General features: G+C 40.6%; 1 protein-coding gene and 3 long non-coding RNA genes across 4 annotated transcripts; 3 read left to right on the top strand and 1 right to left on the bottom strand.

Moving 5' to 3' along the window:
• Positions 1 to 5,191: 5,191 nt before the first annotated feature.
• On the top strand, positions 5,192 to 8,639 carry LOC135339979 (uncharacterized). Its single transcript, XM_064536244.1, has 3 exons — positions 5,192 to 5,401; positions 5,947 to 6,050; positions 6,262 to 8,639. The coding sequence occupies exon 3, from the start codon at positions 6,868 to 6,870 to the stop codon at positions 8,509 to 8,511; it is 1,644 nt and encodes a 547-aa protein (XP_064392314.1). The 5' UTR covers positions 5,192 to 5,401; positions 5,947 to 6,050; positions 6,262 to 6,867; the 3' UTR covers positions 8,512 to 8,639.
• A 2,571-nt stretch (positions 8,640 to 11,210) lies between these two features.
• Positions 11,211 to 13,358, top strand: LOC135339980 (uncharacterized). The gene is made up of 6 exons (XR_010396151.1): positions 11,211 to 12,506; positions 12,586 to 12,627; positions 12,743 to 12,808; positions 12,878 to 12,992; positions 13,058 to 13,107; positions 13,223 to 13,358. It is a non-coding gene; the product is annotated as an uncharacterized LOC135339980 (long non-coding RNA).
• A 2,179-nt stretch (positions 13,359 to 15,537) lies between these two features.
• Positions 15,538 to 17,130, bottom strand: LOC135339977 (uncharacterized). Its single transcript, XR_010396149.1, has 4 exons — positions 16,988 to 17,130; positions 16,503 to 16,929; positions 16,299 to 16,450; positions 15,538 to 16,218 (listed from the first exon to the last, which is right to left on the bottom strand). It is a non-coding gene; the product is annotated as an uncharacterized LOC135339977 (long non-coding RNA).
• Positions 17,131 to 18,073: 943 nt separating this feature from the next.
• Positions 18,074 to 19,808, top strand: LOC135339978 (uncharacterized). The gene is made up of 3 exons (XR_010396150.1): positions 18,074 to 18,210; positions 18,450 to 18,517; positions 19,110 to 19,808. It is a non-coding gene; the product is annotated as an uncharacterized LOC135339978 (long non-coding RNA).
• The last annotated feature ends 7,477 nt before the right edge of the window (positions 19,809 to 27,285 follow it).

The raw sequence follows: 27,285 nt of genomic DNA, 5'->3' as shown, positions 1-27,285 counted from the left end.
GACATCAGCGTGTGGGTCTTTTCGAATATTTCTTCAATTAACAAGGTTACAAAGTTGGAAAAAGTACCACCAGATGCTGTAGAATATAATCTTTTCCAGATTATCTGCATGACAAAGTAAAAATGACAGGGGAAATTGAATAGTGGTAACAGTAATATAACATGTATATACCGCCTTACCTCAAGAAATATGACTTTAGCATGCCTTCAATCGATCTAAGTCTGTTTCAGAGTTGCTCATTACCCTTTTGCTACCTCTAATTCGTGCAGCAGTCATCTGATCTCCTATGAATTATTGCACATCATAATTAGCAGCACACAGTGAACACTAATTACACGAAGTTTTACACATGCAGGCAGCATACACACCGAATAGCAGTTTATGATGGAAGAGTCAGTGGTTTTGGTAAGCTCGGCACGGACACTTCTTCAGTTCTGGGTACATACTCCTGCAAGGTCCCAAGAATTTGCACCATGTCCTCGTACTTCTGCTTTGATTTTAGCTCAATTCCAATAGGAACCTATATGTAAAGTATAGAATGCAAACAGACACCAATATTTTTACTTACAACTTCTGATTTCTGAGCGGGAGTACTCGTGCTGAATGTGTCTTTCAATGGCCTTCCCAAACGTCTTGTACATGCTTTCTGAGTGCACGACAGATCAAGACAGAGAAATTTTTCATGAGGAGTGGAATCAACTCGCCTAAGGGTACTTTGCCAACCTCAACAAACGGTAACTGATCACTGACTCCAGCAGTCAACACGATCCCTAACAGCGTAGGTATGAAAGTAGTGAAAAGATTTTGTTTGGTAGTCGCTACGCATGTCTCGAGGTCGTACTTCTTTGTCGATGTTGTCTCCAACTAATTTACGTAATCTAAATTTAATGCACACATTGCTTAGTAAACTAGGCGAATCTTGAAGGATACGGCTTAGGAGGAGGTCCTAAAAAGGCTATATCAACAGGGATTGTGACGAGTATTGAGTGAAATCGGAGTACGTTGGAGTGTTACAAGAAGTGAAACTGGAACTGTGCGAAGAGAGGTTTAACAGTTCTTTGTCAACTGGTGGATCTTTATTCTCATCTTTTGACAGAATCTGTGCATTCTGCGACGGACTTTCCAATTCCTCATTATCGACAACCTGTATAAATTAAAACATGTATATCTTTGTTGGCATAGACTATATTATACACACTGTGAAACCAAGTCCTACTTGAGCACACAAAGTTCTTTAACATAATGACGACTTTAACACAATGACGAGGGTAATGACGAGGGATACATTTATGGGCATATACCTGGGGATGACATCTATACAAGATTTCCATTCCAGCACAGGACGATCATCCAAGTAGGCTAATGTACGCTGTCGAGACAATGAAAGGTTCAACTTCTGTAACCTCGTATATACCTGCACAAGACAAATAATATTTTGAACTAGAGTCTCACTTTTGAGTTGTTGTTACGTACCTGTTTTGAACTGTGTCCGGCGTTGAGAATCATTGCAATCGTTTGTTGAATGAGATTCATATGATGGTTACGGTAGCTGGTTACGGTAGCGCACACACCAAGAATGCTTTTTTCTGTCTTCGCTTTACGTCCTCGCTTTACGTCCACACATGCGTTTTGAGGCGTGTATCTCAAAACAGATTAAGCCAGTCTTATAAAAGATCCCTCACTTGTATGGAGCCTACAGAAAGTGTCTGTCCTTCATACAGCTGATATATTATAGGTAGTCTTTCACTTAGTATTTGTCCCTATCGATTTAAGGCTTGATCCAACTTGCCTTATAAGAAGCTTTCCTCCTTTAATTTAATTTAGTACACTGGTTATCACTCTCAGGGACTGGGACCTTCAATTATTGCTGAATCAGCTAAAACGCAGCCACGCCCACGAACAATTCTGGATAGCTACTTGTCTTTTTTAGTTCTAAAAAAACGGTGTTCTAAACCTTCCTTTTAGCTCTTAATTGTAGGTAGTAATTGTAGGTAGTTCAAAGGCTTAAGCAGCTGGGAGGGAGCATCATTTCTATTTGCCTATAAAAATAAAAATGTCACTTATTGTCAGCTGTAAGACTAAGTTTTGTGCAAAATCTCACCTTTGGCCAAAGAAGTGGCTCTGGCTCTCTCCCAGCGGTGCTTAAGCCTTTGAACTACCTGCTATACTAAGAATTAAAAGCTAAAAGGAAACACCGTTTTTAGAACTAAAAAAGATAAATAGCTGCACAAAATCGTGGGCGTGGCTGCGTTTTAGCTAATTGAAGGTCCCAGTCCTTAATATACCTGAGCTGATGGGATGGGTGATCACATCATAGGGCCCAGGAAACTGTCTGATAACATTTATATTGATGGTTCCCCCAGGTGGTGGTGGTGGTTAGTGTCGGAGGAAACGCTATCTTAACTTACTACTTATCTCAGGGGCGGATCCAGGAAAAACAAAGGGGGGGCTAGCTAGAAAGAGGCGACAAAGCCCCGTACGAAGGCGGCCTCGCCGGAGACGGTTTTTTTTGCAAGATTTGACCTTTGAACTTTCATATTAATGACGTTGACCTCTGCACTTACTATGGTGATACTGTACTGATCAGATGTAGGTACGTACATACAGCTAGCTAGCTAGCTAGGTACGTCCAGCTAGCTACCCTAGATCCTTTATACTCCTAGTAGCTGTTGTCTAGCATCTCTCAAGTGATTTCAAGTGAGTCTACAGACAGATGCATAATTGGTGGTAAAATTGTTGTAGAGTCAGACTACAACACATGGTAGTTTTTTCGAAAGGGGGGGGGCTTCAGCCCCTCAAAATCACCCCTGGATCCGCCCCTGTATCTGTAGGTTGTTATGAGAGGTTGTTATGAGGACAAGTGGCACGGGATACGGGATACGTACATCTAAAGAAACAAGAGTGGATCTACGCCAAGCTAGCTAGCTAATCTATTTCTGTTGCTAAATTATGCATTATACCTGGCTCCTCTTGATGATTGTAAGTACTGGGCTGATGAAATAGTAAGTTTAGTAAGTTGTCATCTTTTATTTCAAAATAATTAACAATAATAGGGAAATTCCCAGGGAATTTCCCCTCACGTAGACAGTAAATTTCATTGTAAAAAATGAATGTTCGGTGAGTTTCTTCAACGTCCGCGCTTAACCTGTTTAAAGCTTCGTAGAGACCCACATTTTTACAGGTAGGTAGAGGAAGGGTTGAAGTTAGCACCTGTGAAAAAACCATGTTTTTTAAATTGGTCCGTTTTCATTGGCACTGTCACAAATATGGATTTGAGACCTATAAAATGCGACTATAGTGGTACATTTTTGACAGAAACTATGTAAAAAATCAACCGTATGAAAAGTAGAATCTGTTGGCGACAACTGATTAGTAATTGTGTGCCACTTATGGCTTCAATTATAAGGAGAAAAAATATTGAAAAAAAATCCGGAAGTGACAATAGTTCAAAGCTATATGCCTAACAGTGGGATCAATGAAAAGTAGCTGAAAAAGTACTGAAAATCGAACCTTTCCACTGTTAGGCGTGGATAGAGTGAGTGAAGGATAGAGTGAAGGCGATGGCATCCTTCAGGCAGGCACACGGACTCACTTATGTTTTATGTTATATGAAAGTTCAATTAGACGACAGTTACACGCCACACTAACCAAACTTTTGTTAAAGTACTGGAGCAGCATATACCTTCGACAGGTACGCCCATCCTCTCACAGCAAGTGACTCTTGTAGATGTACAGTTTCGGCCTGCACGTCCGCTCTCTTGGAAATAATCCTCCAGTGATCGTGGTGCTCCATAGTGAATCGTGGCATACAAACCAACAAACCCATACCCAGTTGCAAACTGCAACACCACGCGAACAGTACCATCAACTTTGCCCATGCTACCTGTGTCCTAGAATGGTACGGGTGATCTCCTAAAGTGTACAAGAAATGGACGTACAAGGTATACAATTACACGTTTTGCTGAGATGGCTACATCTTCAGATATTCTCTCAACACCCATCTATCACTGTCGCTGTAGCAACACCGGAATACCAGAAGGAGTGAATGCTCTTAGTTCAGAGAGACGAGTATTGACTCCTGCAGTTTCAATTAATAGTTTATGATTATTATCGCCAGACAGTCACACAGAAGAGGCTTCATCAAACTGATCGCGGAGAGCTGTAGAGTAGGCGATACTGCCTGAAGCTTGCTGTCAACTTACTGTTGCCAGAGTGAATACTGCGAAGTTGCGTGACTTGGTTGACCATTAGAGAAACCAGAGAAACCAGAGGAGAAATCACAAGTACAACACTATGTTTCAGTGGGGACATCATCCTGCCATCAAACATGAAAGGCAGCGTTTTGAAGCAGAGACTTCAGTATGTACCCACAGAAACACATCGCTCCCTTCGTACAGATACTGCAATGCCTCAAGTCCGGGGCGCAGGAGAGAGCAGAAAAGTCGCTGGAACACTCGACTTGACAGCCTTATTCCGTGAATAAGTTGGTAATAGTTTGCATGCAGCCCAGGGGCATAGCCAGACTTTTGACACAGGGCTTTCCTTTGAAAAATGCAATAGCGCCGCGAAATTTTGACCATGCCCACTTCCTGTGCCACACCCTATTGATTGGGGCACACCTACTGCTTATTGTTCGTAATGACTTTTTTTACATGTAGCTAGCTAGCTATAGACATTCTAAAAGGCAGGTGTCAATCTAGTCTAGCTGAGCACCATCATTTACCTGAGAGGTTTCATGTGGCTGAGATTGTTCTAAACTTGTCCTTCCTGAATATCGAATAAAGTTGTGCTTAGAGCTGAGTCTGAGAATACTGGAGCATGCAGGATTGATACTAGAACTTAAGTCTTGGTCTTCTTTGTTTGAGGTAGCTAGCTAGCTCTAGCTGAGACAAAGCTAGCCAAAGTGAAACGATTCACGGTGCTATCTCTGATGATTGACATGAAAAGATGGGCAGGGCTGCTTCATTGGGGAGCCCTGCCCAATTTTCTCAGCAGGGGTTTCTGGGCAACCAGGAATAACAGAATGACAGGAATAACAGAATGGAGACAAAACAACAGAACACCGAAGCCTCACTTCAAGAGGTTGATTCAAATCAACAGTCGCATGTAACTCATCACCTATTGCTCCACATACCACGAAAAGTGTAGAGGGAAGCTTAATAAACGAGTGTTCTCTCACCATTTCGCTCAAAAGTATTGGAGTGTTATAGAGCTACTCTGCGCAGTTAAGGCCTGGGTCAGGCACTGATAAGATTAGGCATTCCGGAAGTGAAATTTTTTCGAAATATTTTTATCCGCATAATTAGAACACAGTTCGTGGCACAAAGTTGTAGAGGACTTAAAGTGTTGTTGAAGGACCTCAAAACGCTTTCTGGGGTTATCAAAGGTGCTGATTAACGAGGTAAGCTTTGTTTCTTCCCTTAGTGAACGCTTTTACCTGATGTTTATATGAAACTGTGGAGATATTCTGAATGCAAAAGAATGGTACTCTATCTTTCTGAAAGAAACACATATACATAATTAAACCATCATTAGATACATAGCCTGGCATGCCTAAATCATTCTGGGAGTGTACATATTTGACGCTAGACAATAAAAGGTCTGTTTACATAGTGACTATTTGTTTAGATAGGTTCTAATTTCCGATATCAAGGATCTGCACCCGTCCCACATAACTGTAGAAGACTCAAGTGTAGTTTAAATACCTCAAAACGCTTTCTGAGCTTATCAAAGGTGGTGATTAACGAGGTAAACTTGATTTTTTTCCCTCGGTGGGTATATGATACTGGAGATATTCTGGTAAATTTTGGTACTCATCCTTTTTACATGCATGTAGTTAAACATACATGTAGCCTGACAGTGTTATGCTTATGTCATTCTGGGAGTGTACATGTTTGACGCTAGACAATAAAAGTTCTGTTTACATAGTGACTATTTGTTATATAGGCACTAATGTCCGATGTCTAAGGTCTGTACCTGTGGCACAAGACTGTATATAGACGACTCAAGTGTTGTTTAAATTAAAATTATCAAGGGTGCTGATCAACAAGGTAAGCTTGATTTTTTCCCCTTGGTGAATGTTTTCACTAGGTTTTTATATGACACTGGATTTATTCTGTGTGCAAAATTGTACATAGTTAAACCATCATTAGGTACATGTATACACATAGCCTGTTATGCTTAAGTCATTCTGGGAATGTACACTGTATATACAGCTACACAATTAAAGGTCTGTTTACATGTGACTATTTGTTTATATAGGCACCAATGTCTGATTTCAAGGATCTGTACCCCACCCTGACGTCTGTGGGGCTAACGTCTGAGCGTCTCTTGGCAGTAGCAGATGATTCTGACCAAGGATCAGATATTGAAGCTCTCAATGTGCCTGCATCACATATAACAAACCAGTTTGTTTTGGAGCTGTATAACTTCATGAACAGAAATTCGCCCTGCACTTTCTATGTGCTGTGGTGTTGGATGTCATCCTTGTTTTCAGCCAAACGCGAGCAAGAAGAATTTCCTACCATCAAATCGATTCGGCAAAGTGTGCTTCGCTTGTCTGCAAAGTTTATGAACCTAAAGAAAATGCCATCCTCCAGTGACAAGGTCACCATGATTGCTGAGTTTAAGGCTCACTTATACTCCTTACCTCGGGTCTTTGTTTCACAAGGCAAAGTTGTTGTTTCCACTGATACTGGTGGTGAGGGCAGTAGTTGCTCATCATGTGCAGAAATGAAGAATGTTGTAAAACAATCAAGACAGAAAATGTACGCTGCTTGAAGGAATGGACAAAAGCGAACTAAAAGGAGAGATGATACTATTAAGGATCAGGCCCAAGAACTCAAGAAAGACAAGAAAGCTATAGACATGCTCCAGAAACAGGCCACTAAGAGTGCCAAACAAGTGACTTCACTCAAGGCAAAGGTTGATCGACTGAGACACCGGGCTTCCTATTGGAAATCAAAGTTCTCAGAAATCAGTGGAGGTGAAAACTGTGAGGAACTGGATGAACTAGAACGAGAGTACGGACAGAAACAGAATCTACTTGTAGAAGAAGTCAGGAAGCTTGAATATGACAATGCTGAACTAAAGGACAAAGTTGATGAAGTGATGTCAGACAATATTGTCACATTCGAAGGGGGGAAATACACCAATGATGTCCGTGCTTGTTGTTATGAATTGCTTTCGCTTAATGTTGGTGTCAACAATGTCCGGTCAGTGATTGAGAGTGTACTGACAAATCTAGTGCACAAGAAAGCTGACCGTCTACCCAAAAGAACTGCAGTCTGCCAGATGATGCTCGAGTGCTTGACAGTCGCTCAAGCACAACTAGGTGAACAACTGGGCTCTGAAGATGGTGAGCACTACACACTACAAACTGATGGTACGACCAAGCATGGCCACCATTTTTCCACATTTGATCTGGCCACTTCAGAAGAAACATACACTCTAGGGCTGCGACACGTGTTTTCAGGGTCAGCACAGACAACATTGGATACTTTCCGAGAGATTCTTGATGACTTAGATGTTGTGAGACAGGAAATTGGGCAGTCGAGCGTGTCATCAAAGATAGTATATAAGTTGAAGAACACCATGTCTGATCGACATGCTGCCGAAAAGCTCTTCTCTACTCTGTTATCTGATTACCGAGCTAGTATCCTACCTGACATTGTGGACAATTGGGACGATATGACTAGTGGGGAACAAGAACAACTTACCCGGATGAATAACTTTTTTTGTGGGTTACATTTTCTGATCGCCTTAGCAGACTCAGCAGAAGAGACACTAAAGGTATGGGAGGCTGCAAACAGTGAGGAAGAAAGCACCCCAAATTCGAGGAGCTCAGGAACACAAAGGCTCATACGGACAGCATGCAAAGCATTCCACCACCGCGGGTCTGAACAGTCTGGTTGCTCCACTCATTTCAGAACCTTCTTACGACAGAATGGAATAGCAAGGCTACCACTAGCTTCCTTTATTGGCAATAGGTTTAACATTCTATTCTATGATGCTGCAGGAGTGTTCTTCTTGAAGTCACACATGACAGAATATTTGTTGAAATACCATGGGGCAAATCTCAACCTACTCCTGCAAGCTGTTCTGAAAGACCTCAAGTCACCACTTCATATCGCAGGGTGCAAAGCTTTGGGAATAATTGACAAGTTGGTTAGTGGTCCTTTTTGGCGCTACTTGCAGACCTCTACATTGTCAATCCTGAAAATGGGTGAAGTCTATACCAAGATGAGAGACAGGATGCAAAAGTGGAGTGACGACGCTCAGTGTGTTTTAGACAACGAAGCCATTTTGTTCCCAGAGACCACATCGTTTCAGGACGAAGTGATGGATGCATTGTACGCTGAGACAGAGAATGATGCACTAGTTCAGGAGTTGCTTCAATTGTTATTTAAGAGCTTTGCCCTAACAATGGAACGACTAATGCCTGACCACTTACCTGGAGGTGAATTCCATGCTGTATCAGATCCTGTCATTATCATCAGTACCTTTGAGTAATGTAATGCCAGAGCGGGATTTTGCCCTTCTCGACAGGTTCATGGGTCAAAAACCAAACGCTACTTACATTGCACTGGAGTCTATGATCTTATTCTCCCAGAACAAGACATCTGCTTGGCTCAGACAGAAGAGTGCTGCTCGTAAACTCTCCAAAGTCCACAAACAAAATTTTCGGAAACGGACTGACGAAATCAAAGCAAAAAGGTTGGAATTGCTTCTGCAAAGAGAACGTGAGCTGTCAAAGAAACATGAGAAGGAGCTAAAGGACAAGGAAGAGCTAACTCTAAAGATACAAACTTATGGCCTTTGGACCAGCAGTAGTGAGGTACAGTTACAGTTGAGTAAGATGACAGTTGAGTAAGATGAAGACAAAGAAATCAAAATTAGAAGGTGTGAAAGCCCAGATCAACTTTCGCCGGAAAGTGCTCAGTCAGCAAAATGAAAAGCACCTGTTCCAATTTTCTCATGATCGTCGGCCCTTGACAGTTCAAGAACTGTGTAGCAACCTGTCTAAGTTGCTTCTTCCCGTACCAACACATGCACAGTCAAGAGTACCTGAACACAGTGATCTTGTGAGAGACCCCGAACTACTTTTGTATAGGCGAGTCAAACATCTGTTCACCGTTGATGGCACTGATGTTTGGTACAGTGGAACTGTGATTTCCTATGATGCTATGATGCTGTGTCTAAGCAATTTAAAGTAGCATACGACAATGAAGAAGAAACATTCTCTTTTCCTCTGCTAGATGATTTACTTTGTGGTGACTTAAAGATTTTATAATGCATAGTCATGTCTATTGTCATTTTTTATTCTGTTTCTTTTGTCATTTTTATAATCTATATTTCTGTGTCTTTTGTCATTCTTATGATATAATCTGATTCTCCTGTCTTTATTCTCTATGTGTGTCAAATTTGATGTTATAAAACTCAATACAACCTTAGAAATATGTCTTTAACTAAAGCCTACAGTTGGAATTCAATTGGAATGTGCGGTTTGTGCCATTTCCTGTGTTCTAATTTAAGGAAATTGTGGAGAAATTTTACAACACTTATAGTGTGCTAATCAAGCTCTAACTCTGCAACAGTTGAACCAATCGCTACTTGTCATATATCATTTTGATCAGAAAAGACTGTAGAATAAGCTAGTGAGCAAAGCTATTGCATGCAGTGTAGTTTGAATTTCCTGCGAAATCACTAATAAGATTAATTTTATTCATTGCCAACATTTTATGTAGATCATGTAGATCGTGTAGTGTTAATGAGATTCATAATGTTTATTAATGTTATTCATTGCATGTGACGTCATAAGGTCAATGTATTTGCTTAGCTAGCTGCTAGAACTATCATAGATTATCTTTGGCAACAAATACGGCGGACTTAAACAAGGTAAGAGTAGCTGTTTAGGCCCTCAAAAGATAGAGTATGTTGTTATGATTATGTTTCCTTGATGGGAAGTAAAACTTTCTTAGCTATGCTAGCTTCTTTAGCTCTGACAGCCACTCTAGAGGTAGGCTATTTTGTGTATCTCAAGAATACAATAACTCCTACTCTTCCCATCAAGGATACTAGTACCTAGCTATGAGATGTTCATCTAGCCTTGTTTTTGAAGCTTGATCTTGGCATCTTCAACGCCGTATTTGCACTTCTCTTTCTGAAAGTGCCATGACGTCATCACCATTTATGGGACTAATTAGCATAATTGAATTAAGCTAATTAGTTTTTTGGAAAAATAAAACATTGAGCTTCATTTTGGATCATTTTGATGCAGCATACACTGTATATTGCAAATAATACAGCAGTATGAACATAGTGTAAATTTTGGTGTTGAAATCTGGACCCGGGCCTTAAGTGCGCAGAGTATGTGCTTTGGGTGTCCACAGTTAATAGTGTATACGATAGTGTATACGAGAGAGAATTTTAAGCACGCAGTCAGAAAGTGTGTATCTATCTATATTAATACTGAGAAGATCTATTGTTATCTAGTTTAGTTTTAGTTTTGTGGTGATGATAACAATATCAGTCCTGAAAGCGAAGTCTTATGAGTAGAGTCAACAATCAACGATCAATAATCGGTGCCGATTGCTCCGAAGTGAGACAAATTTTTTTTCCATGTACAGGTCCTCTGCAACATCTGTGCAAAAAAAAATCCAACTCAGAGTCTTGCTAGTGGTAACTGCTAAAGTACACAAACCGGAGATATTAATAAATTACTTGTTTAGTGTATAGCTAGAGAAAACTAACTACATGAGTAGCCTTTGGGCTTGAACTGGCACAAAAACTGATATCTAATCTTTCTGCTGTTGTGTTATCTGTTATATGAGCTGTTTTGTTGTACTACTACACACAATGCATACAATGCATGTTCGTTTCTGCGCATGCGCACTGTACTCTAGATCAATTGATGTGTTCTTGGCAGCAGACCCTATTAACTAAGGTATGTCTGTATGGGATGACAATGACAATGAAAATGAAGATAAATGAGAATAAGAATAAGTACTAGCTATCTATCTAGGTGAGAGATGAAAATAAACCCAGCCTTGGCTATTTAGCTAAACCATAACTCAGCCCACTTGGCTATCAAGGCAGCACATGAATTGCTTTCATGTAGCCTTCTGAATGATTTGACCTTCTGAATGATTTGATTTGAATGATGTTCTATTTTATTAGATTAACATCAGAAGATCGGTTGCTGTAGGCATGCAGTTGCTGTAGGCATGCAAGCGACTGTAGGCATGCAAGCGTTAAAACTAAGGGCGATTCAAAGTAATCCGAAAAAGCACTTCCATTCTCCACCAGCTGTTGTAAGAAGTCGAGATGTAACATGTCTCGTGCTCTATAGTTGACCCTCGGTCTACCTTGGGTGATAGAGTTAGTAGAACCTGGAGCGAAAAGTGGGCCAAGCAAAGAATGTGAACTTGTTGATTTTCTCCTGCGGTGTGGATACCCAAAGTCTCGTAAACAAGTCACGTAAATAAACAAGTCACGTAAACAAGTCATGGGTATTGTTCAGGTAAGTGATGGGTGGTGGACCTGACGTCATCATCGCTCTTCTCTCAGTAGAGCACGTGCAGCTGCATCAAATATCGACACACTCAATGACTATTTTGATCTACTCGAGGAAACAATTGATACGTACGATTTACGAGACCGTCGGACATGGATGAATCTGGGATGCCGCCAAATCTCCCAAGGTAGTAGCTGACAGTAAGGCCAGATTTCATCCGGAGACAAAACACAAATAACTGGTGTCCTCCAATGGTAATATGGGACCGAAAAAACCGAAAAAATTTGAACGTAGTACTCACCGAAGGGGATGTGCCGGAGACATGCTATGTGCTGAGATATTTGACGGCTGGTTTTGTAATCACTTTTTGAAATATGCCCCTAGCGATAGACCACTGCTGCTGCGCCCGGACACATTGTCGAACGGACACATTGTCGAAAGCTGCAGAGCACAAAGTGATTATTTTTGCTCTACCCCCCAATACTACCCATTTCCGCTTGACAAGGGGTGCTTTGGACCCCTAAAATCGCATTGGAGGGACCGGTTCATTAGTGAGAATCCAGGGAAAGTGGTCACACGATATGAAGAATGTTATCGCTGGGTTTAAAACAACAGGTATCTACCCTGTAGATATAGGGATATAGATAGAAATGCCAGCGTACTACTCTTACTACTCTTCCTTTTCTACCTATGACCCCCCTATTTCCTCTTCACAGCCTCATCATGTACGTGCTTACTATCGGTACAATCGTTGGCTCTCACTGAACCATCCCGATAATCCATTAAATCCTATTTTATCCCAACAGCCACATGAAGATGACACCCAAGAGGTGCACATACCGTGGCGAACACACGTAGCACACTGAGCAAGTTGTTGTCTGAGCAGCCAAAAAAAAAGAAGAGAGATGAAGATGTTCTAAAAAAGCTCAGAGCTAAGGAAGAGAGGGAGAAGAACTAAAAAACAGATCGCTGTACAAAAGCCCCTTGCTAGGTAAGATACACTGCATGTACATGCATGTATGCTTTCATTGGTTCTCTTAAATTAATTGGTTCTCTTAAATTAATTGCAGCAAGTATTCAGGACACATCACAGACTGAGGAGGACTCCTATGGTAAGCTATACAGTTGCTTAGTTATCTTTTTTTTCAATAGAGGATGATTTCCACTTTGATGGTGGTGAGTTTTATTAGAATGTTTTTATTAGTGTTAATTGGCTTTTTCTTGCAGACGTACCTGTCAACAAGATTGATTCCTCCAGCTCCACAACACGTAGTGCAAGAGCTAAACGTCAAGGTACTAAAATTGTGTGTGTGTATATACGTGTGTCATATGTACATGTACGTGTACGCTTATTTATTGCAGCCTGTTTATCTAAGAAGTCGGGGTCAGGTGTTGCCTCTAAGAGTTCCACTGTAGAAAATGGCCAAGAGAGGGAGAAGAAGAAAATTGATAAAAAGGGCTCGCTGTACAAAAGTAGGTAAGATACACTGCATGTACTTGCATGTATGTATGCTGATTTGACTTCTCTTAAATTATTTGCAGCAAGTATTCAGGACACACCACAGACTGAGGAGTACATGTATGACTCCTAGGTATGGTTGCTTAGTTACATACATCTTTTTTTTCAATAGAGGATGATTTCCACTTCGATGGTGTTGATTTTATCAGAGAATGTTTTTATTAGTGTTAATTGGCTTTTTCTTGCAGACGTACCTATCAACTCCAACTCCAGCTCTACAACACGTAGTGCAAGAACTAAACGTCAAGGTACTAAAAGTGTGTCATATGTACATGTACGTGTACGCTTATTTATTGCAGACGCTTATTTATTGCAGCCAAGAAGTCGGGGTCAGGTGTTGCCTCTAAGAGTTCCACTTGGGTTTTCATTAGAATTAGTGTTGAATGTAAGCCAATATATTCTTTTTCTTGCAGACGTACCTATCAACAAGGTTGATTATGCCTCGGTGCGCATGCGCAAGCGAGGTAGTGTGTGTCTGTGTGTGTAGACTGCTACAGCTGCTCAAGGATGAATGAAGTGCAAGTAAGAGTTTGATTTTAATTCGTGGATTTGCAAATAATGCTTTACTTGGCACGTAGTATTGCTACTCTACTTAGTACTACAAGAGCTGCAAAGGCTGCACACCGTACGTAGGCAGCCATTCTGAACCCCCTTTCTTTTGGAAAAATTAAGGGGCGTGGCGTGGTTCCATCTATCTAATTATTTTTGCTTGATCCTTGGTAAGTGATTTCTGATATTGTGAGAGACTATTCCTACATAGAAATTGTATATGCCTTTAACAAAGGTGTGCACGCAGTAGAACACTGCAAAAGAGCAATATGCATGGCTACTCGTTCGTTATGAAGCAATCACAGATCAGCAGCAAAGCTAAGTTAAAAAATAAATCCTGAGAGTATTTTACGTAAAGCAATGAATAGAAAGTCCATGTCTAAAGCAAGAACAGTTGAGTCAGAGCCTGAGAGTATTGCTCTGAGAGTATTTTACGTAAATCTAAGGATAAGCAGTTGAAGAGTAAAGCAAGATCTGTTGAGTCAGAGGCTGAGAGTATTTTACGTAAAGCAATGAATACAAGGTCTATGTAGACTTGTTATTTTACGTAAAGCAATGAATAGAAAGTTCATGTCTAAAGCAAAAACAGTTGAGTCAGATGAGTCAGAGGAGTAAAGCAAGAGCTCAGAGGCTGAGAGGTCTATGTCTAAAGCAAGACTTGTTGAGACAGAGCCTGAGAGTAAAGCAATGAATAGAAAGTCCATGTCTATGCTCTTGAAACTGAGCCTGAGAGTACTTTAAGGATAAGCAGTTGAAGTCTAGAAAAAGAGCTAGAGCTAGAGAAAGTGATCAAGATATTGAGCTAAGAATAAATGTTTAATAGAACGTGTACTAAACCAATTGATGTTGTTATCCAATTGATGTTGTTATTGACAGTGGCAAAGGTTAGAATTGGACCCGATTATGTGTGTACTAGCTGCGATGTTATACAGGCATAGTTAGTGTTGTTCCATTCAAGCCTGATTCTGAACTCGGCATGAGATATGTTTGTAAAACCTGTGATGGCTCCATTAGTAGAGGTGTACTACCTGTTCAAGCAAAAGCTAATGGTATGGATGAGCCTGACGAGTTAAAATGTTTGAATGCACTAGAGCAAAGATTGCGTGTCCCGTTCATGAAGATGGTAGCATTGCCAACTGGAAAGCAAAAGTGTATTCATGGACCAGCTGTTAATGTACCCTCAAAAGTAGACACAGTGTGTGAAATACTCCCAAGGTTGCCCTCTGAGTGTGAGCTAGTACCATTGAAGTTAAAGCGTAAGTTATCTTACAAAGGCCACTATCTCTATAACTATGTCTCCCCAGAAAGATTAAGTAGCGCTCTGAGATGGTTAAAAGCAAATAATCCATTGTATGCAAATATCAAAATTATTGATGATTGGGTAGAGAATGCAATGTGAAGAACTAGTAATGACCATGTTAAATGACTATAATTATACAAAGACATGAAAAACAAGACATGAAAACGATACCGATACGGACAACTAACAGGATCATACATATACACTGACATAATTATAATTATAAACACACCGTGAGCTTACGCTATGTACTATTACAGACCGACATCATAGTTATCAAACTTACAGTAGGATCCCCCCTACAAGATTATTAGATAGTGCCATTTATTAGATAGTGCCATGCTGTTTCACGCCGAAATATAAAATGCGCGACGATTATAGATAAATGTGACATAATTATTGGTATTGAGATATATAAATAGCTACTCCAACTCTTGCCAAGAATTCAGCAGGTTATGTGCACACTAAGCATATCAATGCGTAGGTAATTCGTTGCTGGACCTGTCACAAATTATGGCATAATTATAGCCATGTGCAACTGTGCTCTGTCTCGTGGTCTGAAACTGAATCAACTGTCTGTAGTGTGTACCCTGCTCTGTGTGTGTGTCCTGTGTGTGTGTGTGTGTGTGTGTGTGTGTGTGTGTGTGTGCGTATGTGGGTGTGTGTACCACAGCAATGAAGACCCCTGTGCACAAGTTGGAAACTGGCTTGGATCTGCATATAACCAAGAGGTTTCCAACAATGGATATGTGGCCTGTATGTGGCCTTGTACAACTTGATTATGGCCCAGAAAATGCAGCACATCATATCCCAGAGTAATTTCCAAGTCAAACACCCCATGTAACCAAGATGTACAAGCATTGTACACCTCGCTTGATATGCTTGACAACCCCATGTAGCCAAGATGAACACTGCTTGCACACCTCTAGAAAATTGCTTGACAACCTTGACCACCTCATGTAACCAAGATGCACACTGCATGCTGTACTGTATATTTAATTAATTAATTTTCAGTATAATTATTCATTATTGCATGTTCAAACAGCTTTTGGCAAAGAAATAATGGATATACGTAATGTTAAACTAACAGAACAGAACGTTATAATTATATCTGAGGTTCGTTGTACAGTTTGTTGATGAGACCTCCAATGCACACTTGCATGATTAGTTCCAGTTAATTGGAGTCTTTCATCCATTCAGGCGTGGGCGAGGAGGACTGCTTGAATGGGTACCCACTGATCGAGTCTTTCTTGCAACCAAAATCCCTTCATTCTTTGTTTTTTCTGTGTATCTTTTATCATCTTTTATCTAATATTCCAATAAAGTCCGTGAACTCTGTAGTGATTTAGATCCCCAAATAAATAACATAATTATTAATAAATAACATATTAATGTAGTGAGCATAAAAAGAGTACCTTGGGAGCACCACTGGAGCTTATGGACAATAAGATTATTTATGTCTCCTGGATCATCTGATTCTTCAGACATGTCTTCTACTGTAACATTCTCCCAGCTCCCAGTAGTGCTTCTCTGGTTCCAAGACGACTAGCGCCCGATTCTCAAACTTCTGGATAATTAAGATACCAAATTTCAAAGTACAAGATTATAAACAAACCTACCCTCTTGCGTCTAGCTCGATATTTTTTGGCCTTGCTAATTTCCACAGAAAGTTCGTCAAAATTCTCATTGTCCTGCATCAACCGCTGCCTGCGGACTGTCTCATGTTTTCTTTGAACTGCGGCTATAAAAAGGGACACACACACACACAGTCAGCTTTACTGTACAGTTCGAGGCACAACAACAAATTTAAAGATATGCGCAAAGCAACAAAACCTATATACATTTTATTTTGTCTTCACTGTATGGGCTGTATGGGCAATCTGGGAGTGCACAAATATCGAATATCGTCCACGATTTTCTTCTTGACAGACGCATTAAAAATGGATTATGCATGTACATATGTAGCTATAACCAGACATACCCTTCAGGCGGATTGAAACCACTATCCTCAAGTACAAGGGACTCATAAATGAGAGCAACTTTTCTCTAAAAAAAAAAAAAGAAAGACTTCATCTCACATAATGGATGGGTTGCAGGAACGTACCGTTAAATCTCGGGTTATCCTGCTTTTGGATTTACTGCTGCTGCTGTCAGGTGAGGAGGTGAGGCTCCACTTGCTGTTGCAGATCTAGTAACTGTTTTTCAAACCCATTCTGCTTTGTCTCCATTATTTTCTGGTTATCAAGAATTTTTGCAAGCGCTTTTTGCTGCTCTTGGATGAGTGATACGAGATGCTGAGAGGAATCACCTGAGGTCAATCGAGAGTTTCTGAAAGGAGCTCGAGGGGTTGCAAAGCCACCACCAACATGGTTTGATAATTCATTCAGCGGCAATGAACCGCTCAATGGTTGGAACTGGCTGAAATCATCTGCATCACCGTGATAAGTACCTTCATACAAGCTCTGGTTAGGACCGTAACTCATGTGCCTAGGCGCCTGTACAAGGAAAAAACATTCAAAGATTACTATTAATAACAGCGCCACCCATAGTCATAATTATGCGCTAATTTTTCTGGCGCTATAACTACAGAAATCGCTATAACTACAGAAAGGATAATACATTGGGGTGTATTTACATCTAGTCTATATACGTATGTGGGGTGACAGTTACTTCCAACTATAATTTACCTTCTGTCAGTTGGAGGTAAGTCTGAAGTGATCCTGGCCGCCAAATCTTCAGCCGAGTAGCGTAGATGGCGCCTACCTCCAGCTCTAGAGGTAATGCTGACAAGTTGAGTAGAATTAAGGTAGCCTAGTAAGAGTAACTAGCCATTTAATAGCTAACGCTATTAAACCATTCCATCATCTGTTTCAGTACCAACCATTCCATCAGTGTCAGCAGCAACCATTCCACCAGTGTCAGCAGCAACCATTCCATCAGCGTCAGCACCAACCATTCCACCGGTGTACGTGTCAGCAGCAACCATTCCACCAGTGTCTGGCTTTAAATAATGGATCCCAATTGCTCTATCTCAATTATCACGTCATGCATCTTCATGTGTCTTTCCATAGTCTTGCATAGTCTTGCACTATAATTATGTGAAAGTCATAAACTAAATGTTCCACACTGATTTTTGGCCACACCTGTACCCATTCAGTGATTGCATGAATTTCACCACACAGTGGTTAACACCCAATTAACACTACACTATTTAGTTAACACCCAATTATCACTACTAGGTTATCTAACCGCGGCACTTAGGGCCTGACACGAGTGGTGATAGTGAAGTTCACCAGACTCTTGCAAAGAGGCTGGAAATCGAGACTAGTACGTACTAGATCTTGAGAGTATGCTGTACATACACTAACAGGTGTACATACACGGTAATATTAATACAGTTCAAGTTGTATGGTTAGAAAGTGTTTAGACAACCAACACATTGCTCACATATGTTATAGAGGATGGAAGCCTGCTCTATCTGCAGCCCCTCCTAGTGCTTCTAATATCAGAAGCATGTTGTTATAATAATCTAATTCTTAATCAAGCCTTATTTATTTGACCTTCAGGTGATGGAAAATGCTCCTCTACTAGCATGTCTGTGAGACACCAGCTTTTTCCAATTCATGATAACAAGGTAAGTTTCATACTTGCATGGGTGTTTCTTCGTGCGGATCTTGTGTGTGTATGTTCGCGACCATGCTGGTCTTGTAGGCAGGGAGTGTGTGTGTAATGTTCCCTGACCGGCGACCATGCTTCGTGCGGGTCTTGTAGGCAGGGAGTGTGTGTGCAATGTTCCCTGACCGGCGACCATGCTTCGTGCGGGTCTTGTAGTGTGTGTGTGTATGTTCCCTGACCGGCGACCATGCTTCGTGCTGGTCTTGTAGGCAGGGAGTGTGTGTGTGTGTATGTTCCCTGACCGGCGACCATGCTTCGTGCTGGTCTTGTAGGCAGGGAGTGTGTGTGTGGTGTGTGTGTGTGTGTGTGGTGTGTGTGTGTGGTGTGTGTGTATGTTTCCTGACCTGCTTCGTGCGGGTCTTGTAGGCAGGGAGTGTGTGTGTGCGTTCCCTGATCGGCGACCATGCTTCGTGCGGGTCTTGTAGGCAGGGAGTGGTGTATGTTCTCTGACCGGCGACCGTGCGGGCGTGTGTGTGTATGTATGTATGTATGTTCCCTGACTGGGTCTTGTAATTTAAGTATGTGTATCATTAGTATCCATTTACTCTTAGGAACCAAGAACAGCTGAACAGACCAGGAAAAAGCGAAAACGTTTTCGTGAAAACAAGAAGAGAATCTTCCACACATGGAAAATCGAAACAAACAATATCAGCAAAATGTACAAGATAGGAAAAGGCACTTGTAGAGAATCATAGGAAGGAAGAAAATGCTCTTAAGAAGAAAAGGAGTATTGAACAGCTGCGAAAAGTACAGCGTAAAATTGAGATTGAAAGTTTGAAAGTGCATACTCGTATGAAGCTAAAACGAATTCAGATGTTTTACTGCTTTCTGCCCATGAGACTTGTAGCCATGAGACTTGTAGCGTTGCTGACAGATTAAAGAAAGTTGATCAGTGTGTGCATATTCAAGAATTGGAAACGGAAAGGAACGAGGCTTGTATAGGGATATGGCAGAAAGAATAAAAGCTGAGAAAAGGATACTACACAATAGGATACTACACAATGAAATGTGCAGAAAGTTAGAGGTAGTTAGAGAACATTATAGGAACAAAGTTATTGAAAGTGGATCAAGAGGTGGGGTGATGGTGGGGTGATGGTACGTATGGCAATGGAAGCAAAATCTGACGATCCACCACTATGTCATGCACATAATTATATAATTATACTCCATGAATTTATATTGTGATCGATAATTGTACTATACATAATTATGTACAGCATTCGACAGAAAATAATTAATGTTTCACAATGTTTTAATAATAGCACAACATAATTATAATGCACAATAAAAAGTAATGTTATTTAATTCGAAGCAATGGTGCTACAACATACACCGAGTCATTCTTTAAATTACCAAATGTTTCAATGCATCTGGAATAGACGACACGAGATTTTATGCTATTAACTGGGAGAAGGAAAGAGCTTGGTGACTTGACAGTTCCTGAACAGGATTACCATACCACAACTTGCACGGATGTTACTGTCCGCAAACAAACCACAATTTTTGGGTTGAAGAACCAACCATACATGTACACTCCGTCAATTTCCGCCAAATGAATCACACCAGAACAATCCACTAACACTAAAGACGACTTTGAATGTCGAGATCCTTTTGCGCCGATAACAAAATTACCAATAGCTAACGTCTTGCTATGTTTGCAAAGAGTTAATAAACTGTATGTTCCACCTACATCTTTACTAACAAATGGTTGCATTTCTGCTTTCTGCTGTTGGGTTAGTGCTAATTCCCGTATCGGTGGTAGTGGTTTACACAGCTGTTTTGAGAGTTTCGTATCGAGAGTGTCTTGCATGAGGGAGCCTTTATCATACACAAATTGTTGGAGCAATGATAGGTATTCATTCACCTTTAAATTCACGTGGCCAATTTACTGGAGCAAATGTTTTGCTAGCCAAAAACCTTTCCATGTATTGAATTGAAATTTGGCGATTATTTGTGCTATAAGATCCAAGTATTCCATTCATACGTTCAAACGCGAAGCACCAAAAGGAATATACCGGGCCAAATTCACGGATGCAATCTGTTAAATGGCCATGTAAATGGATATTAATTGTGCACTCTTCAGCACCATGCACTCTTCAGCACCATACAATTCCTTAAACGATTTCCAGAACTCTTTCAACAACGCATCAGCTTCTTGTAGATCTGTACTCATGATGGTTCTTTGGCATAAGACAAAGCAAATTTTAACAAAAAGCTTCCAACAGTCATAGTGACGCCAGGGCAAAACATCTTTCAATGCCAGCTTTGATGGAATTCGCCCAATATCTGATGGACACACATAATGTTATCAAAGTCGTGATGGCTGAGTATTCCTTTAGATTTCCATATTTTGTACCGAGTAACAGGTTGTGCATAGGGTCTCATCAAAATTGGATCAAAGTATGGCAATTCAAGCAATGCGGTGTACCTGACTCCCCAAACTCTTTCTCTATCTTCTTCTGGGCTATGCGAGTAGTACAGCAACAGTGATCAATAACAGCAGCTCTTCTAGTGTCCTAGACGTCCATTGAGATTTGTCAAAATTTGAATAGTCGGGCTTCTTAAAAAATCCGGACGCTTTATCATTTCCTGGAGAGATTCACTTAAACTTTTGTAACAGTAGTTCGATTTTTAACTTCTTTAACTAACACCGTACCACAAGCTTTACGGTGATGATGCTGAGGATGATTTGGGAACTGAACAAAAGGGCAACACCTCGCTTTCAAAATAGAGTTTAAATTACAATCTTCCGTACTGTAGAGTGCACCACACGTAGGGCAACACACATATGTTTTGAACGACCGGTGTTTATGGTTCAGTTTCTTGCGTGCGGAGTAAATATTTGTGGGTATAACATCCAAAAACGACTGTGGCAGTGAAACAACGATAGTGTTCTAAAGAAGATTGCCAAAAACGCTCTGTCTGAAATTCTAAACAATGTCTGGAACATGAACAAGAAAAACAGATACACAAGAAAAACAGATACACAGATACAGCTGAACAATTGGAAGGTGCGTCTCTTCAGCAGTTGCAGGTGGTAATGACTCGGTTTCTGTTGAACTACTTTCTAAAACAAGTCCAAAGTCCATGGTCAAGTTCTTCGCCATCTTAGCTGAAATCTTCCATTTCTGAGCGTACACGATCAACAGGTATGGAGCAGCTGTCATCAGTAGATGATGAATGCCCATGGTCCAGACTAAATACATCTGAATGATCTTGAGTGGGCTGCGTACTCTTTTGTCACTCCACCATTCAATGTGAACGGTATGACACTACATTCAGCAGCGGGTTTCAGCCACTAGGTCACGATAAAGTGAACACATTAAGAAGTAAGCTGTCCAAACTTGTATTTGTATTGTTTGTATTGTTAATTATTGATGAAGTAAGTATGGTTGGTGCAAACATGCTGCTCGAAATGCCTTGTATCAATTGCCTCCAGTTGCTCAGCAGTTGGTGATAGTTATGCACAGTTGTACAAATCTGGCAAATAAGATAATGCAATGCGTCAGAGGGGTGACAGTACATTTGCTGAGTTACTATGTAGAGTGAGAACAGACAGTTGACAACACTTGAATCCAGAGTGATTAAACCCAACAGTCAGCATTGCAGGCTGATGTTGATGAGCACATGTTGAACCAATTGTCCCCCAGTATAACACGGTATCAGATCAAAGCTAAAGATGCAATGACTGGTCAAACTAAGCACATTGATATGTCCTCGTTATCGAACGATAACGAGGATTACATGGTGTGTGTGCTTAAGATAAGATAGCATGTGGTACCAGCTTACAACTAAGACCATCTGAGACATCGACATTAGTTGTAAGCTGGCACTAAAGAACAGTCACTAAAGAACAGTCACAATGATATCAACTCTACCATGCATTGCCTACAACCATATAGATAGAGTATTGTATGCTACAATTGACTCATCTCTATAGCTATTATCACTATCTACAGGGTGTATGTGTAGAAGTTAGTCAGTCCAGTTAGTCGATCGTTCTGTGTGGATCGTTCTGTGTGTGATTGTACTGCTGTCTTTATTCTCTTCAGACCACTGAAAGACGGCCTCTCTGCTGAGCAGCTAGTGACAGGCAGATACTACATGTATATCACCAAGAAAATCTGTATCAAAACCATTGTTTAAGATTCTTTGTCCTCTACCTCGTAGTCTAGTTTCTAGTCCTCTGCTGGTGCTTTCTGAATTATATAGACACTGACAGGGAACAACCTCCTGATGCAGACTCTTGCCTTGTACTATTAATTTTTGTGGTATTAATAAGTCACAGTACGCGGAAACTTGGATATCTGAAGGGTGTGGTCTCCAACAGTATAAAACTCTTTGCGAGCTCTAGCTAGCTCTATAGTGCAAGCTCAGGCTCAGCTCCCAGCTATCCAGTAAGTTGCAGTAATTAATGTTAAGCTTAGGGGCACCCTGAGCCCCTAGCTGGATACGCCTTGCTGTGTATTTGTATTGTTCAGTACCACTGCAACTATTGTATCACAGAGAGAGACTTGAGAAAACAATTTATTTTTATTTTCTGTTCCAGAAGATGTCCGGAGCTACCTAGCTCTATCGTAAGCTTTAATTTCATTGATGTGATTTTATCTTCCTTATTCCTCCTTCTCCAACATCCATGGGACTCATATCTGAACTTTACGATGTGACTCACTGGAATGGTAATTTCGGTCCCTAAATACATCTACTGACAATATATGAAAACGTCTTCTCGGTCTTTCCCTCCTACTGTTGTATGAGAGGGGTTTTTCCCGTGGGATCAGCAACTATTGTGATTTAGATCCCTAAAATGATGTTTTATATTGTTCACAAATCATATCGTATAATTATAGGCAACTTGTTTAAATAGCAACAGTGCATCAAGTGATCAACAACAAAACTTAATGAATATGCAATCACAGTTAAACAAAATATGTATAAGTTAGTGTTATGTATAAGTTAGTGTTATAGAATGCTGTTGACTAGAATGACTAGAATGCTGTTGACTCGGGAAGGAACATGATAATCACATTTTTCGAATTGTACTCTATAAACTTGAATACAGGCAGTAGACCTCCTTCCTACATGTGTATCCTTCCTACAAGGATATGAACTTCGATTAACATCAATTTTGCTTGTAGACAAATATCATATTTTTGAAGCAATCTTGTCGTCCTAACCCCTCCTTTCACAGGCTCAACTCTTAGCTGTAAAGACAACTTCGATACTTGTTTAACTCCTAGACAGCCATGATTCAATTTCAGGCTCATGAAATTCAACAATGTCATCATGGAGCTATACTTTCGAATCAAATTCCCTTACTATGAGCTCTCGTAACTTTCTCCTTCTTCTAGTGTTCCAATGTCATTTTCCCACAAAGTACTTCCCTGTGTTAACAGTTCACAACGGTGCAGCCTGCTGTCCATTTCTCCAGGAGGTCTCTCAGTTTTGTTGCGAGCTCCAGGCTTTGTTTCTATCAAAACCACTTTGCCATCTCCACCTCAAATTCATCCATTGCATCAAACCCTCTGACAATCTTCAAAAGTTCATACGCGAATCTTTAAACCCAACAAGTCGGCATGTTCTTTTGCCATCGCTAACTGTTGCATTAAAGTAGTTGGGTGCATTAAAGTAGTTGGATCCTTCTTCACTGGTGAAAGATATGTAACAATGCCATGCACTGATGCGCTGTCAGTTTCTTCGGTCACAGATGAAATATCCTCAAATCCGTTTGTTGATAGCACAAAAACTAAAACTGCACACACATCTTAAATAGCACTGCTCTAGAACATTCTATAATAACTACTACACCTCACCACCTGCACCCCTTGGACTATTAACCACAGACACTTCATCATCTACACCTAGATGATCTCTAGAAAATAACTACCACATTCACCTACAGTATTAACCCCTACAGTATTAACCACATCATCTGCACCTAGGTACTTACTTTTATCACTTCTGATCTACATGATTGTGCCTTTCATTCGTATAATATATATCATTTGCCTAAATTTATATACCATATGAAATCTGATGTCCTTACACCCTTTCAACACAATTAATAACACCGAGGCTCCAGCTCCACAACACGTAGTGCAAGAGCTAGACGTCAAGGTACTAAAATTGTGTGTGTGTATATACGTGTGTCATATGTATATGCTGTATATGCTGTACGCTTATTTATTGCAGCCTGTTCATCTAAGAAGTCGGGGTCAGGTGTTGCCTCTAAGAGTTGCACTGTAGAAAATGGCCATTTTTCCAATGGTGGGTTTTCATTAGAATTAGTGTGCCAATATATTTTCTTGCAAACGTACCTATCAACAAGGTTGATTCCACAACTCGTATTGCAAGAGCTAAACGTCAAGGTACTACGTGTATGCTTATTTATTGCAGCCTGTTTATCTAAGAAGTCGGGGTCAGGTGTTGAGTTCCACTGTAGAAAATGGTATTAGTTGAATGTAAGCCTTTTTCTTGCCTATGAACAAGGTTGATTCCTCCAGCTCCACAACACGTGGTGCAAGAGCTAAACATCAAGGTACTAAAATTGTGTGTGTATATACATGTATCATATAATATATGTACATGTACATGTATACACTTATTTATTAATTCATCATCGGTGTTGCCTCTAAGAGTTCCACTGTAGAAAATGGCAATGTTTCCAGTGATGGTGGGTTTTTATTGGAATTATAGTGTTGCAGACGTACCTGTCAACAAGGTTGATTCCTCCAGCGTGGTGCAAGAGCGAATCGTCAAGGTACTAAATTGTGTGTGTGTGTGTGTGTGTGTGTGTGATTGCATGCATGCAGCCTGTTTATCTAAGAAGTCGGGGTCAGGTGTTACCTCTAAGATGTAGAAAATGGCCATGTGATGGTGAGTTTTTATTGGTAGTGTTGAATGTAAAATCAAGCCATGCATATTCTTTTTCTTGCAGACATACCTATCAACAGACATACCTATCAACAAGTGGTACAAGAGCTAAACGTACAAGAGCTAAACGTCAAGGTACTAAAATTGTGTGTGTCGTGTATGTGTACATTTGTTTGCAGCCTGAGTTCCACTGTAGAAGATGGCAGTGATGGTGAGTGTATGCATTTGTTGACACATTACTTAACGAATGTAGATGACGTTCCTTGTCAGGCTCTACCACAAAGACCAATACCCTAAATGTGACTCGTGGTATCACTCTTTTTGCTTGGGAATTGGAGCAGTTCCAAATGAGTTTCTTTGTAGTCTTTGTGGTCAGTAGTTTTGATGTTTTTTGTAATGAATCATTGCATAATGCATGTGCGCATGCGCAGAAACGAACATGTAGTAGTGCAACAAAACAGCTCAGATAACGCAACAGCAGAAAGATTAGATATCAGTTTTTGTGCTACTCTACAGTTTCATGTAGTCACTAGACGGGAGTTATATCCTCTTGTCGAAAACAATTAATATCTCCGGTTTGTGTACTTCAGCAGCTACCACTGCCTACCGTAGACTTTTTTTTGCACATAATTATGTTGCAGAGGACCTGGCCCACCTGTTGATCGTCTTGAATATTGATCGTTGACTCTACTGTTGATATTCAAAGTGATAATACCAATGACCCTAGTCATCGATTGTCTAAGAGTAAGCGACGGAACCAGCTTTTTCTCACACTGATTAAGCCACACTGATTAGAATCTTAATGAACGAGACCTAGCGTTTAGGTGCTGCATCCACTGTGTCAAAGTATTTTATAACTTGGGTTTGCTTTCTACTCTGCGCACTTAAGGCCCGGGTCCAGATTTCAACAACAAAATTTACAAATTTACACTATAATATTTGCAATATACAGTGTATGCTGCATCGAGCTCAATATTTTCTTTTTCCAAAAAACTAATTAGCTTAATTCAATTATGCAAATTAGTTCCACTAGATCATAGCTAGGTACTAGTATCCTTGATGGGAGTTCTCAGATATATTAAGGACTGGGACCAGAGGAGGCTGGAACCACTTGACCTTAGCTAATTAACCGCCACGGGCCACGGGTGGCCCGCAATAAGTGACTTTTTTTGCAAAATTCTAATTCTGCGATACTTAGGAAGTAGCTTGAACTACGCACATCCCGGAAGAGCTGTAGAATCACGTGCAATTTAGTCTAGAAATTTCCAAGCCACGTTGCTATGTTAAAATTTCATTAGCATCTTACCGGTTGTTTACTTAACGGTTGTTTTTGTGCCGATGTGCTTGAACAGCTTGAGGATAGCAATGGCGATGTCTCCTCTGGTGATGACAATGCCTATGACAGTGCCTATGAAGGAGAGGGATACCTCCCGAAGGCTACCAGCTTTATGCCAGACGCTGATGAACTGTCTGGGACTGAGGACATGCATAACATGGACCTAGGCGCTAGCGCTATGGACCAGGACGGTGAAAGACCAGGCACTGGGCCAATTACACTATTTCCTGCATTAGGCCACATAGCTTTGTCAGATGTAGAACACATTGAATTTCCTTTGATTGTGTGTCACATGTTGTAACACAGCACATGTTGTAACACAGGAAAGTTACGAATTTCCTGAAATTATTATATAGCAGTATAGGGCTGAATTTCCTATAGACTTTCTTTCACAATTCCTGAAGCTTGTCAGGTCATGTTTCATGCACTTGTCATGTACTATAGTAAATACCACTTAAACTAGACCTGTCCTAACTGTGAGGTGCACTACCAGTGTACTACACATTAGGTTGAATGAC

The sequence above is a fragment of the Halichondria panicea genome, chromosome 8, assembly GCF_963675165.1.
Source record: "Halichondria panicea chromosome 8, odHalPani1.1, whole genome shotgun sequence".
Taxonomy (NCBI): domain Eukaryota; kingdom Metazoa; phylum Porifera; class Demospongiae; order Suberitida; family Halichondriidae; genus Halichondria; species Halichondria panicea.
This window is presented reverse-complemented; position numbering and strand designations above follow the sequence as displayed.

Bases quoted from the DNA above. Each gene is read 5' to 3' on its own strand.
- LOC135339979 (XM_064536244.1), top strand. From the start codon at position 6,868: ATGCTCCAGAAACAGGCCACTAAGAGTGCCAAACAAGTGACTTCACTC.